The sequence below is a fragment of the Nyctibius grandis genome, chromosome 1 (assembly GCF_013368605.1).
Source record: "Nyctibius grandis isolate bNycGra1 chromosome 1, bNycGra1.pri, whole genome shotgun sequence".
In the NCBI taxonomy this organism is placed as follows: domain Eukaryota; kingdom Metazoa; phylum Chordata; class Aves; order Nyctibiiformes; family Nyctibiidae; genus Nyctibius; species Nyctibius grandis.
Genome location: NC_090658.1, coordinates 33,428,259 through 33,445,333, shown reverse-complemented (window position 1 = coordinate 33,445,333; position 17,075 = coordinate 33,428,259). Strand labels below are relative to the sequence as shown.

Below are 17,075 nucleotides of genomic sequence, written 5' to 3'. Positions count from 1 at the left end.
CATTACACAAACTTTTTGTTGACAATAAGCACTCTCTGTGCTGTCATTTAAGGACCAGTCCCCTGATAACAAGCACAAGTCTGCCTCCTCTGCCTAAACTTGTTTGCACAAAAAGGAATTCAGATCCAACTATCAGATGTAGTGTAGCCAGGGGTCAGGATTTCATGTAGATCCCTTTTTCTATTCAGCTATCCCATCTCCTCATCCTCTGACCTTCTTTCTTGTTCCAGCTGTGCTACACCCCCAATCAGGATTAACATCTTGTTCTGCTAATTAAGATACAGCTGGCATCTCCTGTGACTCTCATTTTGAGAGTAATGGGAATTCTTCCAGCATCTTTTCAGTTGTGATCAAAATATGTTTTGAGGTCCTCCATTTTCATAACAAGGTTGATTATGTAGTGTTAGATGTTTGAACTATGTCCATAATCCCACGCGTAGGCCTTGTGGGACTCAACATCCAACCATTAGATTATGTAGGCAGCATACTGGCCCTGGGCTTCAAAATACAGTTCCACTTCAGTGTTGGCTTTCCTCTACCCTTCATGCAGGATTGACCACTATCAGCAGCGGCTGCAAGCATTATTCTTTAAGAAGAAGTTTCCAGAGAGGCTGGCAGAAGCAAAGCCAAAAGTGGAAGGTACAGTTAAAGCTTTTGCTAAGAGTTGGGTAAGGGGGCAGAGAAGGTCAAGAGAGGCTTGTCTTCAGAGGAGGTGCTGTTACATGCATGCTATGATTACAGAGCCAGTGAGTACCAGGGATGTCATGTGCTAAGAAATTAGTTCTGTCTGACACTCTTCTTGCACCCGTTGACTTTATTAAGTCAGTGTCGTGATTGTTACACTGTAAATATGACCTGACAGATGTGACAGCATGCTACCAGGCTCTGCTTGTCGCCCCCGAGTCCTTGCACCTTCCCTCTCCATGGGGCAGTTAGAATAGATGCCTCAGGATAGTAGTATTCTGGGAATGTGTAACTTGCAAGAAGCGGGGTTGTATGGCTTCTGTGCCACATCCGTGGCTATCGCAGAGAAGAGGTGAGTGTATTCTACTGTGCATTTTCAGATGAGCTTTACCCTTCCCCCTGTTCTTGCTGGCTGTGTTTTTAGAGTGTGAGGTCCAGGAGAACAGCCTCGCTCCGGGGTTCAGAGGAGCACCCTGCAGGCTAGATGTAGTGCGTCTTCCTTCCGATTGTCCTGGTTCTGGGCATGTGGGTGTGGGAAGGACAGTGCATACACAGACTGTGTTGCAGCATTTGCTGGGCAATAGTCAGATGAGCATTTTAGAGTATTTCAAATTATGGGCCCCAAGCATGTTAAAAACAGCCCCTCTACAATGACTTGTTCATTTTTTTTCTCTTTTCAAGCCATTCTTCTGGCATCCAAAGAACTCATCCGAAGCAAGCGTTTGAGGCAACTCCTGGAGGTAGTTCTGGCCTTTGGGAATTATATGAACAAGGGCCAAAGGGGAAGTGCATATGGCTTCAAAGTCTCCAGCCTGAACAAAATTGCAGACACCAAATCCAGCATAGACAGGTAGGCGAGAAGGCTGTAAATGAGTTAGTTACTGTGCTGCTGCATCTCTTATCATAGTAATGAAAGCGTGGTTTTTGTTTGTTTTTAGCTCTGTAGACCATTTAAAATAATGTCTTATTTGGCATTTAAGTAGTGCTTTTCACTCTAAAAGATCCTGCAGCAGTTAAGACCAGCTATTAACACAACACTCAAATTCTGCTGTTTCTTTGGATAATGCACATCTGTTGTTGGATTGTGTTTCTGCAACACTATGGAAAGATGACAAAATGTAGTATTTCACAAATAACTGAAGTAAGTTTGAGGGGGAGGAGGATTTCTATGGAATTTGCCCTTTATACCAAAGCTTTATGGCCATGGTTTTGCAAAAAAAAGAAAACACAGAAAACTCTGACCACGGTTTTATGTCTCCTGTGAAACATAGCATATGTTTCTGATGCAGGATCATCATAAGCTGACGCTCTACCTACACCAGTAATGGAACCGCAAGGCATAGCTCAGAGAGACCGAGCCTGGTTGTATCGAGAGCAGCTAACGAAAATAACTCATTTTAGGAAAGTGGGGCTTACCATTTGTGGACATGGGCTGCAGGTCTTTATAGTGCTACCCCATGTTTTGCCCCACATCCCCATACTGATTCTGGAAATTAATCCAGCTGTGACTGGGGAGAGAATACCACTTTGGGGCTTCAGCAGCCCTAAGGTTTTCCTTGGAGCTCTCCTATACTGGTTCTTACTGTCTTGCTTCTTTCTTGACTTGTGTGACCTGCTGAGAAGAAATGACTTCAGGCTATGACAGAATGAATAATGGCAGTAAGAAGCCATAGGAAATTCATTCCTACCTAACAGAGTTTGAACTAACAGAGTTCTGTTTTGACAACCATGATGTCCTTTCTGTATTCCAAGGCTAACACTTGTGTAGCTAGTGCTGAACATTTTTTTGCTTTAATGTAGCTTGGCTTGATTTTCCATATATTAAATGTCCTGTGCAGATTCCATTCTCTCACCAGTTCCCAGCTCCCAAGCTCTAGTCTGTGTGAAGTAGTGGTCATCTGCTGTCTTGTCTGTCAGTTAACCACATAACACCCACCTCAAGTAACTGTTATGGCTGGCTGTTCTCTCTACATGCGTGTTGTGGGTCAACCCTGGCTGCCCACCAAAGCTGCTCTATCACTCCCTCTCCTCAGCTGGACAGGGAAGAGAAAATACAATGAAAGGCTTGTGAGTCAAGATAAGGAGGGAGAGATCACTCACCAATTACTGTCACAAGCAAAACAGCCTTGACTTGGGGAAATTAGTTTAATTTATTACCAATCAAATCAGAGAAGGGTAATGAGAAATAAAACCAAATCTTAAAAACACCTTCCCCCCACCCCTCCCTGCTTCCCAGGCTTAACTTTACTCCCAGTTTTTCTCTACCTCCTCCCCACCAGCGGTGCAGGGGGACAGGGAACAGGGGTTGTGGTCAGTTCTTCATACGCTGTCTCTGCCACTCCTTCCTCCTCAGTGGGAGGACTCCTCACATTCTTCCCCTGCTCCAGCATGGGGTCCCTCCCACAGGAGACAGTCCTCCATGAACTTCTCCAATGTGAGTCCTTCCCATGGGCTACAGTTCTTCAAGAACTGCTGCAGTGTGGGTCCTTTCTATGAGGTGCAGTCCTTCAGGAACACACTGCTCCAGTGTGCATCCTTCACAGGGTCACGAGTCCTGCCAGCAAACCTGCTCCAGAGTGGGCTTCTCGCTTCACGGGGCCGCAGGTCCTGTCAGGAGTCTACTTCAGCATGGTCTTCCCACGGGACCACAGCCTCCTTTGGAAGCATCCATCTGCTCTGGCATGGGGTCCTCCACAGGCTGCAGGTGGATATCTGCTCCACCGTGGACCTCCATGGGCTGTAGGGGGACAGCCTGCCTAACCATGGTCTTCACCATGGGCTGCAGGGGAATCTCTGCTCTGGCACCTGGAGCAGCTCCTTGCCCTCCTTCTTTACTGACCTTGGTGTCTGCAGAGTTGTTTCTCTTACATATTCTCACTCCTCTCTCCGGCTGCAATTGCTGTTGCACATTCTCCCCCCTCCCCTCCTTCTAAAATATATTATCCCAGAGGTGCTACCACCATCACTGATGGGCTCGGCCTTGACCAGCGACAGGTCTGTCTTGGAGATGGCTGGCATTGGCTCTGTTGGACATAGGGGAAGCTTCTAGGAGCTTCTTACAGAAGTCACCCCTGTAGCCCCCCCCGCTACCAAAACCTTGCCACACAAACCCAATACAATGCAAAGTTCATAATTTACTTTACAAATTCTTTTAAACCTTCTCCTGCATCTCTCATACATCTTGTTTCTGTCCTCTCCTGCTTGAGCTGCCGTTGCTTTTGTAGTAGTAAGCCTGACCACTACTTGTAAGTATAGCTGTTTCATTACTATAGGAGTTTCCTTTGCAGATTCTTCAATCTTCAAGAACCTTTTCCTCTTCTTAGTTAACTCTTAGTTTTTTTCCACATTGTCTCTGAGAACTACTTACTTCTCCCTTACAAGTTAATGTCATTTTAGTACTATTGGTTTATTCTCTGAAGTGTCTGGGGACAAATACTATACTGGGTTACACAATTTACTTTTCTGTTATACCATGTACACGAAGGATGGAAGCATGCTGGTGCTTCCAGAATAAATCAAGGCACAATATATTGCTTGAGATTTTAGGAAGGATGGGTCATAAAGGGCTAATTCATTTCAGTCTGTGATACTTTTCTTTCAATAACAGAGCTGCTAACTGCTGATATGTTGTTTGCTTTGTTCATTCAAGCGCATTTCCTACCCAAGTATTTTTCACTGAATTGTCACAATCCTCCCACCATCCTTTTCCTTCTCACCACCATCTTCCTTCTCATTTCTCCCTTCTCTTTTTTTTTTTTTTTTTTAGGAACATTACACTGTTGCACTACTTAATTATGATCTTTGAAAAGAATTATCCAGATATCCTAGATATTCAGTCTGAGCTGCAGCATCTTCCAGAAGCAGCAAAAGTCAAGTAAGTCCGGCGCTATTGGTTGTTCCCAGAGCTGGAGTCCCCAGTGATTTCTGTTAACTTAATGATCATCAGTTTTTTCATTGCTGTCTTCTAAACTCATGGCCAGCCTTTCAGGTGAAATGCCTTTATTTACATCCTTGATGTTATTCAGATGTTACCTCAACAGAGAATTTTGGTCCAAAAACATTTGTAGATAACTACATTGACAGCTTTACTCAGATATGCCTATATCTACTCTATTTCTGAATCAGACATTGTAACTAGACTGGTTGTTGTTTGTAATTCACTTGACATATTTTATGGTTGTTCATCTAAGTTGCATGCTATTTTTTCTGGATCATTGAAGGTTTGTTTCTAAGGTGGAGTCAGTTAGGCACAGAGGCTATAGTAAGGCTTTTCAGGAAGATCGTTCAAACTTTTGCACAAATCAGTTTTGCACAGAAATGTGGAAAGGATCATACTTTCTGCACAAATTTCAATGATATTTTTTTCCATTTCTGTAGATGATTGTGGAAAATGAATGCACAAGCCACCCCACGAAATACTAGTGTTTTTTTCTTTCCAAAGCACTGCTCAAAAATACCTTTGCACATTGTTTTCCCAGCCATGATTCCTTGTATAGGGCACTGCTCCAGCTTATGAAAGACAAGTGAAAAATAAATGTATGTTCACACTTAAAGGCATTTATTAAGGCTTTAGTGGTGTTTTCGAGATGTAAACTACTCTTCACCAAATACTTGGAGGAGATGCCTGCTGACTTACAAATAGGTACTAACTAGTTACCTGGAAATGAGAAGTCATTTTTTCATACAAGTCCTAGAAAAAAACTTGTTTGTATATGATGAGCAGAAATTCAGTACAACACTTGTGTCTAGGGAAGCATGTATTAACAGGAGGGTTGTACGCTCAGTTACAATGTAAGCTTGCAAGAACTAGCATATGGTAGAAACGCAGATGGAAAAAACAATGTTTGGCCTGTGAGGAAGACAAAAATCACATGCAAATGTACTGCTAATGGGATTTAGTAGTTAAGTGGTTCAAGAATCATATGTAGAGATAATCTGAGACCACAGTAATGTGTGTGCTAAAGCTGGGGTCCTTGCTTATCTGTCAGCCAATTATTGCAAGCTGGCCATGTGGCACACGCTCCTTGCTGGAGGGTCAGGCTCAGCTCACAGGGCAGATGTTCTGAGGACAACCCGCCTCTTCTTCACAGGAAAATCCCAGTCTTAAGTGTGACCACAGGCGGGAAGGGTCTGCCTCATCTTACATCTCATACAAAAAGCAGCTCAGAGCATTAACAAAAACCCTTTTCCCCTCGTTTCTATCATCTGGAGAGGCTGCTGCCAGAGGCCGGATACCAGACTTGATGGGCCAGTGGTCTGTTCTGCTGCACAGTTCCTGTACTCCTGTGTAACACTGCTCTTTTTGTTTTATCTGCTCTGTGTCTGTCTCCTGTGCAGCCTGGTAGAGCTGGAGAAGGAAGTCAACAACATAAAGACCGGACTGAAAGCTGTTGAAGCTGTAAGTATCTGAAGGTTTCCAAAGTGCCATACTTAAAATATCTCACTCAGAATCTGGGGCACTATATATTTTATGATAAGAGAAAGTGGGCTTTCTTTTTCCATTCCTTTCCATTCCATTCCAGAATGCATTAACCAAGAAAAAACAAATAAAAGCTTCTCATGTGGAGCTCCTGCTAATGAGCTTAGCAGACTTAAGTCTAATGAAAAGCTTGCTTGATCTCAGCCTGGAAAGTAAAAGGACAGTTTGACAAATGGCATGCACTGAAAGAAGAAATAAAATTCTTTCTCTTTCTTACTGAGGGATGGCTGGCTGCTGAGAAAGTGTTTCACATGGCTCTTGGAGTAGTAGTAAACAGGTAGTGCACTGTTATATGCAACCCTAATCTATTCTAAGCACTCATCGGGAAGGCAAAGGAAAAGACAGACTAGTTAAAGATGAGGGAGGTGAGCTGGCAAGCAAAGCAACAATGGCATTTTTCCTGTTGTTAATGAAAGTCTTTTAAGCTGGACTTAGGTTACCTGTGTTCAATTTGTACTTAGGTAGTGCAGAGCCTTCCATCTCAACAGAGAACAGTAGAAATGGTGCATTGATGCAATTGTGTGTAAAGATGAGGGATGGGCGTAAATGGTCCCTGGAGTCACAACTTTTCGTGTCAGCTGTGCTTCCCCTACCTGGAAGCCTCCTTTAGTTAACATGCTGGTTTTGTTCCTGGGGAAAGACTCCAGCCTTCTTGAGGCAGGAGAGCACAGGTCGGGACACCATGTTTGGTGACAGGAGATAGGAGCTCTCATATTTGCATCTTGCTTATGCCATTGACATGTGTGTGGCTTTGAACAACCCCATGCATTTGCCTCCTCTGTGAAATGGCAGCTATAAATACCTACCTCTCACAAGGGCTGATGTGAGAAACGTCAAGTTAGTGCTTGCACAGCATTTGAATAAGATTAAAGACTCTATTGTCTCTGTCCCTTAACATCTCCCATCACAGAATCACAGAATTGACTAGGCTAGAAGAGACCTCTGGGATCATCGAGTCCAACCTTTGACCTAACACCACTGTGTCAACTAGACCATGGCACTAAGTGCCACATCCAGTCTTAAACGCCTCCAGGGATGGTGACTCCACCACCTCCCTGGGTAGCCCATTCCAATGCCTAATAACCCTTTCTGTGAATAATTTTTCCTAATGTCTAACCTGAACCTCCCCTGGTGCGGCTTGAGGCTATGTCCTCTAGTCCTGTCTCTAGTTGCCTGGGAGAAGAGGCTAAGCCCCACCCCTCTACAACCTCCTTTCAGGTAGTTGTAGAGAGCAATAATGTCTCCCCTGAACCTTCTTTTCTCCAGGCTAAACAATCCCAGTTCCCCCAGCCGCTCCTCACAGGACATACCCTCTAGACCCTTCACCAGCTTTGTTGCTCTTCTCTGGACTCACTCCAGCACCTCAATGTCTTTCTTGAAGCGAGGGGTCCAGAACTGCACACCGTACTCACACACTCTGGTGCGGCTTCACCAGTGCCGAGTACAGGGGGACAATTACTTCCCTAGACCTGCTGGCCACACTATTCCTGATACAAGCCAGGATGCCATTGGCCTTCTTGGCCACCTGGGCACACTGCTGGCTCATATTCAGACAGCTATCAATCAACACCCCCAGGTCCTTTTCTGCCAGGCAGATTTCCAGCCACTCTTCCCCCAGCCTGTAGCTCTGTATGGGGTTGTTGTGGCCAAAGTGTAGGACCCGGCACTTGGCCTTGTTGAACTTCATACCGTTGGTCTCAGCCCATCTATCTAACCCGTCCAGATCCCTCTGCAGACAAGGCAGAGGTCTTCGGAACTCAGGAAGGTCCCTGCCATGTTTAGATGTTCTTTGCCCTTTCAAACAGGTTTTTATTAGCTACATTTCTCAGTGTCCCTCTATCTTCAGGATGTTTCACCTGTCTTTTTCAACTCATGTCAGTTTAACACTAGTAGAGCATTCCAGATGGGGAGTATTCTGCACTGGGACTGCTGGCAAAGGGATTGGTTGTTGGGAATCACATTGCATGGTTTCTGTGCAATGATTATCTATCTACAAGGAACTAACACAGGACCCTTCAATCTTTGTCATCCACTATGAACAGACAGTGATGACTTCATTTTCCTTTTACCTGGCCTGAGTTTGGTTTGGCTCTGGGGGTAGAGGAAGGGATCTTTGTCCTGTCAGCAACCCCCACGCTGTCTGGCTGTCTCCAACAGTTCAGCATGTAATTAGCTAGTGATCCTCCTGTGAAAAAAACAAACTTTCCAAACCTTATTTCTGGATTGTTGGGGTAAGGGAGAACGCAGCAATGGGAAGGGATGCTGCTGCTTACACGGAGTGAAGTGTTTGGGAATTAAAAACACCTGTAAAGGGAAGGCTGACATGGAGTTCATGACATGAAGAGAGGCCCAGTTTTGTCTGGGACAAACAATTCCCCCCATTGAAATGTGAGTACCTACTTCTGTTTTGCTTTCTGCGACCAGGTTATTTGCCCTTTTGCCTTTACAGCCACATTTTCTTCTCTTTTCCATACATGGGTTCCATGGGCAACCTCTCCTTCCCATACAATCACCAGCTTCCCTCCTCAGTCTTCTCCCTACCATGGTATTTTTCATCTGGGGCTGCCAGCACCTCCCAGTCTGCTTGCTCAATTCGTGGTTTTCTGGTGTGTAAAAAGCAGCACTATAGCAACAATAGAAGATCACTGTCAGGTGGAAGGGGGAGGAGGGGAAGGTGTGATTCTTGATTTCATTCCAGTGTGTTCTCACCACAGCCTTGGCTCCAGTGACTGAGAAGTTTCTCCAAGGCCCCTTAAGAATAGAAAGCTAAAAATAGTTTCACAGTCAGATGTTCTTAAAGGTACTACTAACTCTTTGCCTTCCTGGACTTGCAGCTTCTTTGTAAAAATAAGACGTATTCCTTTGTCAAGACATGCACACAGTTGTTGCCTTTATGTAGGATGCTCCCAGAAGGACAGCTAAGTAGTTCTTGGTCTTCTCCAAATCAGGAAGTGAATTCTGTCAGCAGACCCCTTCTCTCACACAGCAAGGAGATCATAACCACAACTTGAGAAACCACTGCCATGGCTGAATCATTTCATCTCCCTAGAGAACGAGCAGCCCAGCCCACAAGGGGCAGTGCTAGCTTCTGGTATTGTGCTGTTATGACTGGTATAGACCATTTCTAGAAGATACAGAGGATTTTCTTATTCTGGCATCGCTCTCAGTCTGATTACATAGTTGTTTTTTTATTTTGGAAGAATTATTCTGCAGGGAAGGACTGAATTTGAAATTGAAGGGCAGACCACCTAATCTTAATTTTACTTTGAATAACATTGCTTTCCAGTAACAGTCCCAAATGCCATAGCTTTCAACAGTGAGTAAGATGACTGAACTGTTCTACTCACCTGCTTGGACTGGGGGGAAGGGGAGGGAGAAGAGCAACTTTCAGCTAAAATTAGCTTAAAAATTAGAATGGGAAAGAGTGGCTGAAAAAGATATGCGTAATTCTTAGAAGCATGTGAAGTGACATTTCCTGCACTTGCAAGGTCCAATTCAGAGTGGTTGCAACATAGAGACAATTCATTGCAAAGTGATGTAACTGAGCAGTGCTCCCGGGACCATCCCTTTTGATGTGTTAGGAAAACCAGTGGAGAAGAGGATGTAATATAAAGTAGGGGAAGTAGCACTTCTTTAATGTGGACTTTTCTCTGCTCACCTGCTCATTGCTTTTCCTGCCTCTTTTCTGCCTTGTGGTCTTTCCTTGTAGTGGTTACCTTCTCTTTCCAACTCACATCAGACCAGAAGATATATCACATCTGATTTTAGATTGTTCATGGCCAAAGTCCTTCTTTGCATTCAGCAGCACTGTGGAGCAAATCCCAAGGAGATTCTCAGTATAGATGCTTATAAACCTACCCATTTGGCTCTGTGAACTAGTATTTTGACGACCAGTAACAGAAAGCCCCAAACATGCATGTAGCTGGAGATGCAGCCAGCACAAAAATATTTTTTTCCAAAGGGAACAGAAGGTCAGATTGTAACTTGACCCACTGTTTCATGCTGCTTTCCCTACAGAGAAAGTAAGGCTTTATCATTCCCACTGATTATTCAGCTGAGAATAAAGATGAGGCCCAGATTATGATTTCATTGTCCCCATGAGACTGTCAACAGAACACAAGCCAAGCACAGGCATGGGAGACTGCCAGTCTTACTATAACTTAGTCATTTTGAGGAGCTCTGTAGCTCTTTCTGTGCCACAATCATGGTGAATAGAGTAAGGGAAGAGATAGCATGGGTAATCTTGGCTGAAAACTAAAAATCTTGAGCCAGAGAGAAAGAATCTTACAATATTTTTTTTTCTTTCTGTAGGTTGTGGACAAATAGAACTTAGTTTCCTATGGTTTCATGTCTTTTTTTATCCCCCCATAAATCTTCTTAGCGCAATAGCCCCAGTTTATAACTCTGTGACTTTTAGGACATCCAAGCTAATGCTTATTGGTTATCAGGGTGCTAGCAAATGTTGTTGGGAGTGGTTGTTGTTTGAAGATAAAGGGAACCATAACTAAGAGCTTTCTTCATCCCACTTTAACCTTCCCTCTCATGCTGAAAAGGCAAAACCTTTGACTTAGTGAGAAAGTGGTTTCTGAGTTACAGCTCTGGATGAATGCGTGAGGAGTGGGAGCAGAGCATCTATTTCCATGAGTGAAATAGATGGGCATCCCTGCTCCCTTCTTTGTCAGTGAGGAATCTTTGACACTTGCCTGTCTATATCTTGTACTACTTGTCTTTCAGGAACTGGATTATCAGAAGAGACGCGTGCGGGAATCAGGGGACAGGTTTGTTCCCGTCATGAGCGATTTCATCACTGTGGCCAGTTTCAGCTTCTCAGAGTTAGAAGACCTTCTCAATGAGGCTAGAGACAAGGTAAGAATACCTTTTGAAGTGTTTGGGGTTTAACTGGCTCAGTCAAAAGCCTGAGCTGGAACTGTAGTGAAAATATAATAGACCCTGAATGAGGTTTAGGCTGAAGTTCCTTACTTTTCTAATCTGGTCTATAGCCATTTAGGAATATATTACAGGATTAAAAGAAGGCTCAATGCTCCTGCCCACTTCTTGCTAATCTTCCTTAACATTATACGTGTGTGGCGTACAATTGTGACGGCATTGTCTGTACCAGGATACCACACCATGCCATGGTGTTGAAGGGACTGCCTTTTAAGCAGTCTCTCAAAAAGAGGTCCTTTGGTGATTAGAGATAATGACCTTATATCTTTTACCTTCTGCTTCTGACTTCATCCCGCTCTGCTCATTCAGCGGGGGACATCTGTGCTTCATTTCTTTCCTTTGAAAATGCATCTCTGGGTAGTTTGGTAACTCTGAATACCTTATTTTTTCTACTTATGCTTCTCCGTAACTGCTTGTATTTCATTACAAGGATAGAAATCCCAAACATGCATGGTTTGTCCGACGTTCTTGGATCTTTTTTACACAGCCAGCACTATGTGCATGTTACTCTTCAGGTGCTGCTGTGATCGTTTTGTCCTTTCACTGTCAGCATCTCCATTACCAGATTTGTACAACTAAGGAGGTGCTTGTTCTTTGCTGATGATTGGAGCCTGGCACTAATCCCTCTGTCTCTCAGCTGAATGAGGAAGAATTTATATGAAAAGATCATAAGCATATGAAAATGTTTAGAGAAGAGCAAGTTCTAGAGTAAACGATGTGTAATGGCAAATCTGCCCTTGTTGGCTGGCATGTTAAAAGTGTTTGGCTTTATGAAGAGAATGCGTTATTTCTTTTGGATTGAATTGTTTCCACCGCTTGTGGCAGTCCTTGTAGCATTAAGGGACCTATTGCATTATTAATGAAACCTGTGCCGTTGGATTAGTAGGCCTTAGATTTTGAAAGATAGGCAAAATACGGGCTGAGGATCTGAACAGTAAGACTCCTCACTCATCCCGTCGCTCTGCAGTAATGTCATTCTGTAATTCAAAAGCCTTTCCTTGCTGCGGAGATAACATTGGTAATGCTGACTCGCAGCTGCAAACTCTAGGAGCTACTGGCTGTCAGCTAGAGCTAGCTGCCCTGGCAAATGCCAGCGGGGCAGTAGTTACTAAGCACTCTGAAGGCAAAGCTGGGCTGTCTAACTTTTGTTAAAGTTGCAAGGAAATTTCGTGGAGAATAACGTGCCTAATTTTTTCATAGTTGTCATGTTGCTTCAGAAGATTCAAATCGCTTCCAACATAATAATGTTCACACCATACTGGCTTTATAATCACAAAAACAATATTTTACATTCCATGCCTCCACTAAATTTACTGAGAAAAGGTCAATTTTCTATGGTTTGGGGGCTTCTGTTTTATGACTGGGTAAATTTTTCAATGTCATTATAGTTAGGTGCACATTTCTGGAAGTGAATTCACTCTGTCCTTGGCTTAGACTGCCTGCTTTTGGTTTGGAGTTGTAGGTGGTAGTGGTCCTTTCTTTTGGCACACTAGGACAAAAGCCCAATGCAGATTCTTTACAAGGTCAGTCGGGGGTTAAAAACCAGCAAGTGGTACATTTCCCGTGCAGTAATGCACCTTTTCTTGTTCAGGCACTTGCAGGAAAAACGCCATTCTTTTGCTTTAAGAACCAGAGAATCTCCCTACAGACGGACCAATATGTCTGGAAGCTGTTGTATGCTTTTTTAGACATAGCCAACATAAAGCACTTGACATAAAGAGATGTTTCATTTTAATGACTATAACATGCTTAGGAAATGTTTCTCTACCTTTTCCTCACACACCCTTGCTATGTTTGAACACATGCTATTCCAGCTTCTGCTCAAACCTATGGCTTTGGTTCTTCCACTGGCAAAAGCTGCTTTTGGACTCCTAAAAGGGAACTGTCTGTTCTTACCAATGCTGAGCTATTTCTCATGTTTGCTTCATATTATTTTTCCCCTCTCTTCTTCCTCTTTTTCCTCTTTTTTCTTAAAAAAAAAGAAAAAAAAAGAAAAAACAAGAAAAAGAAAGCTGGAAATTTTCAACAAACCAGATGTGTTTTGCAAAACCTGTAACATCTCCCAGCCTCAGTGGGCTCTCTGTGTTTGTTGAATCGAAAGCTTTTTTCTTACCATGGAAACCTACTATGACTAGCCAATTAAAGGAAGAGAGGGACCAAGACATCTGATTATCCTGTTCTTTTTTGATTTCTCAAAGCAAAGCAAATTGAAAAAAAAAGGTAGTGAGAGAGAGAAGACTTTTAAAAATGAGCCCAGGAAGAATTGGTCTGGTTCACAGATTTATTAACAGTAATGAAGCCCAAGTTTTAACAGCTGGAGTTGGATATCCTTCTAAATATAGATGTGGCTAATTGATTGCCATGAGTTAATCAGAACCATGTTTCCTCAGCTGGGATTTAAAACAATACAAATTATCTTTTCAAACCTGGGAAGTTTGTTTTTTTTTAAAAAAAATATCTTTAGTATTAGCAAAAGTAATTTCTTTATTCCTTTAAGTTATGGAAACAATCCATTACCAAGGTGTGGTGCTGACCTTCTCTGTAGAGGATATTTTTCACAATCCCATGCAGTACTTTTTTGGCCTTTTTGCTTAAACAGGACCATTTACAGTTAGTAGCCATGGGGAGGAAGTGATATTTTAAATTTAAAGGGCCAGGTTGTCAGATGCAGGCATCCACGTTTGCTGAGGAAGCCTTGTAACTATACTTATTTTCATGCAGTAAACAGATGGCTTGGTTAAGAACTGATTGAAAACTTAGACTGACTCTTTAAACAGGCTCCCTAGCACAGCTGGTTCTTGTTCTTTTTGTGTTTTTCTCACTTTTGATACCACTTTATAAGGGAATATATAGATTAGATCAAGGGATAATGTTTTCTGCCATTTCCCATAAACTGGAAGGTGGGGGCAGGAGAAAGTGAAATTCTGCCCTGGAATCCTTCACCAGTTTTTACGTGTTTGGACAGATGAAAAATTGACTTTTTTACATCAGAAAGAACATAATGGGGTGAATTTTGTTTGTAAAAATTTTTCCCTATGTTTCCTGTGGGGAACCAATGAAAATGCCCATGCAGAGGAACAGTGTCCTCCCATGGTATGAATTTTATTTTCCTACTTGAAAAAGGTGACATTTGCCCTATATGAAGCTTTACAACATACTTGAATGTTGACAGGTATGAACTTAGGTTGCTAGATTGCTTCATAACTGTTCTAATTTGTGCTTGGTTTATAACAAACCTGTTTTTAAAATGTTTTGGTTCTTCCTAGAAGAACAAAGTCTGCTTTGGGGCAGGTTGGCATTTAACGTATCAGAAATGTTTATAGCACCTGTATCTCAATTTTGGGGCTGCCAGAGTGATGTCAGACTCTTGGGAGAATCCTTTAAGAGCATTTAGGTGCAAGGAGAGCTGGGCCCAGCCCTGCCTGAAATCAGCTGGGCTCTTTCCGTTAGTTGATCTGAATTTGTTCCATAAAGAGAACTGACATTTATTTGATCTGGACAGGCTGGATCGATGGGCTCAGGCCAGTTGTATGAGGTTCAACAAGGCTAAGTGTTGGGTCCTGCACTTAGATCACAACAACCCCATGCAACGCTACAGGTTTGGGGATGAGTGGCTGGAAAGCTGCCTGGCAGAAAAGGACCTGGGGGTGTTGATTGATGGCTGGCTGAATATGAGGCAGCAGTGTGCCCAGGTGGCCAAGAAGGCCAACAGCATCCTGGCTTGTATCAGAAATGGTGTGGCCAGCAGGATGAGGGAAGTGATCGTCCCCCTGTACTTGGCACTGGTGAGGCCACACCTCGAGTACTGTGTTCAGTTTTGGGCCCCTCACTACAAGAAAGACATTGAGGTGCTGGAGCGTGTGCAAAGAAGGGCAACAAAGCTGGTGAAGGCTCTAGAGAACAAGTCTTAGGAGGAGCAGCTGAGGGAACTTGGGTTGTTTAGTCTGGAGAAAAGGAGACTCAGGGGAAACCTTATCTCTCTCTACAACTACCTGAAAGGAGGTGGGTGTTAGTCTCTTCTCCCAAGTAACAAGCAATAGGACGAGAGGAAACGGCCTCAAGTTGCACCAGGGGAGGTTTAGGTTGGATATTAGGAAAAATTTCTTCACCAAAAGGGTTGTCAAGCATTGGAACAGGCTGCCCAGGGAAGTGAAGGAGTCACCATACCTGGAGGTATTTAGAAGACATGTAGATGTGGTGCTTAGGGACATGGTTTAGTGGTGGACATGGCAGTATTCAGTTAACGGTTGGACTAGATGATCTTAAAAGTATTTTCCAACGAAACTGATTCTATGATTATATGAACTGCCTCAGTGCAGGATTGGAGTCTTCATAACAGCAAACTCAAGATCACTTCTCTAGGGAAGAGAGTTCATGTTGCATGGCTACATGGTATAATTCATTCATGCATTGGCTTCTCCCACAATAGCAGGCAGCACAGACAACAAGAAATTTTTATCACGGCTGTTTTTCCTCCTCCTCATAGAGCCCCGTTCCTGCCATTTCCAGAGCTCTTCTGCCACTGTTTAGCATTTCATTGGCAAGCACCGCAGAGTGTGTGTGCTGCTGTCCCGCTTTCCCTCTCCTTGCTAAAACGGCTTTTTAAAATAAACAACTGTCTAAACGATTTGTTTTGGCAAGAGGATGAATTCAGTGGAAAGTTTGGCAGGGGAAGCAGAGCTGGCACTGAGCTCGTGGACCTATTATATCATGGAGCTTGGGGGCCCTTATGGTGTGGAAATGAATTTTTTAATGAAAAAAAAAAGAGATACCATCCTGTATTACAGTGGAAAACCTGCTGAAACACAGTTTTCCATCTTGCTTTTGCCCATATCATCTGTCCCCAAATGACTTCAGGAATAAGCAAGTTTCAGGCCTTGTTTTGTGATATTACAGCATGTCACAGAATTCTGGGAAGCGTTTTGCGTGCATGAGGACTTAGCTACAGGTTTCACAATTGTACACGAGATCAGGTACTGTTTGGCAGGGAATCAGCCCATGGAGCAGCTGAGTGATTTGTACAGGGTGTTACAAATCCTGCGGCGGAGAGCAGAAGAGAGGTCTGGGGTCCAGAGCACCTCGGTCTGAGCCGTGCTGCCTTTTACACCCTGAGCGAGGCAGGCAGTGTTGTTTTAGCCACTGTGAGCAGGTAGGAGCCTGAACTTTGTACCAGGGTTGGGTAGGCTGCCTCCAGCAGCTCGCTGCCTCTTGTCCCAGCACCAGTGCTTTGAAAAAGCACATGTGATCGCAGAACCAGAGCTACAGGGAAATAGAAGAAGTAATAAAAACAGAGGGGTCTGTTGCAGTTTAAACAGTGAAAAGACAGCATGGATCTCTTTACAATAGTGCATTGAATTAATGTAGTGCCTTACAGATGTGAACAACTGATTTTTTGCTGTTTCCTATATCAGACTAGTGGGGCAACACTTTCTGTTCTGTAACGAATGGAGAAAGGAAGGCTCAGAGAGGGAGTATGAGTTCCCAAGCCACATCATGGGCAGAGTTGGCACTGGGGGCTGGATCTCCTGACTTGCCTTCCTCTGCTCAGTCAGCTTTTTTTCTGGAGGGGGTAGAGAAAGAAGGAAAATGTTTACTTCAGTGAACTGCAGATTTCTCTGTTGTAGTTATTTTGGTACATCTAGCTCACAGATTTTTTTCTTTTCATCTTTCACTACTTTACAGTAAGCAATTGTGACCTTCTAAGCCATGTTACAGGGCACCGAAGACAGGCCGTTCTCAGGATTTGTTCTCCTTGCTGCTGCTTAGACACCACAACACCTTAAACTCATGAGTGTCCCTGGAAGGCTCCCAGGCTGCTGGGTCTTTCCAGCACAGCAACACTGTTCCTTCTCTGAGTGGCAGTGGGGAGGCAGTGGCAAAAGCCCCTCTGCCAGTGTGACAAGAAGGAGCTGGTGTTGGTAGTTGGGTGACAGGCCATGTGCAGAACATTTGCAGACAACACCAC

General features: G+C 43.6%; 1 protein-coding gene across 5 annotated transcripts in view; it reads left to right on the top strand.

Annotated features, from left to right (window-relative positions):
- The window catches only part of DAAM2 (dishevelled associated activator of morphogenesis 2), a 230,671-nt gene that overhangs the window by 203,062 nt on the left and 10,534 nt on the right, over positions 1-17,075 (top strand). For all 5 annotated transcript variants that reach the window (XM_068398622.1, XM_068398585.1, XM_068398604.1 and 2 more), the window contains 5 exons: positions 551-639; positions 1,366-1,534; positions 4,451-4,558; positions 6,022-6,082; positions 10,898-11,029. In XM_068398622.1, coding sequence (XP_068254723.1) covers positions 551-639; positions 1,366-1,534; positions 4,451-4,558; positions 6,022-6,082; positions 10,898-11,029 — 559 coding nt within the window. The remainder of the gene's footprint in view (positions 1-550; positions 640-1,365; positions 1,535-4,450; positions 4,559-6,021; positions 6,083-10,897; positions 11,030-17,075) is intronic.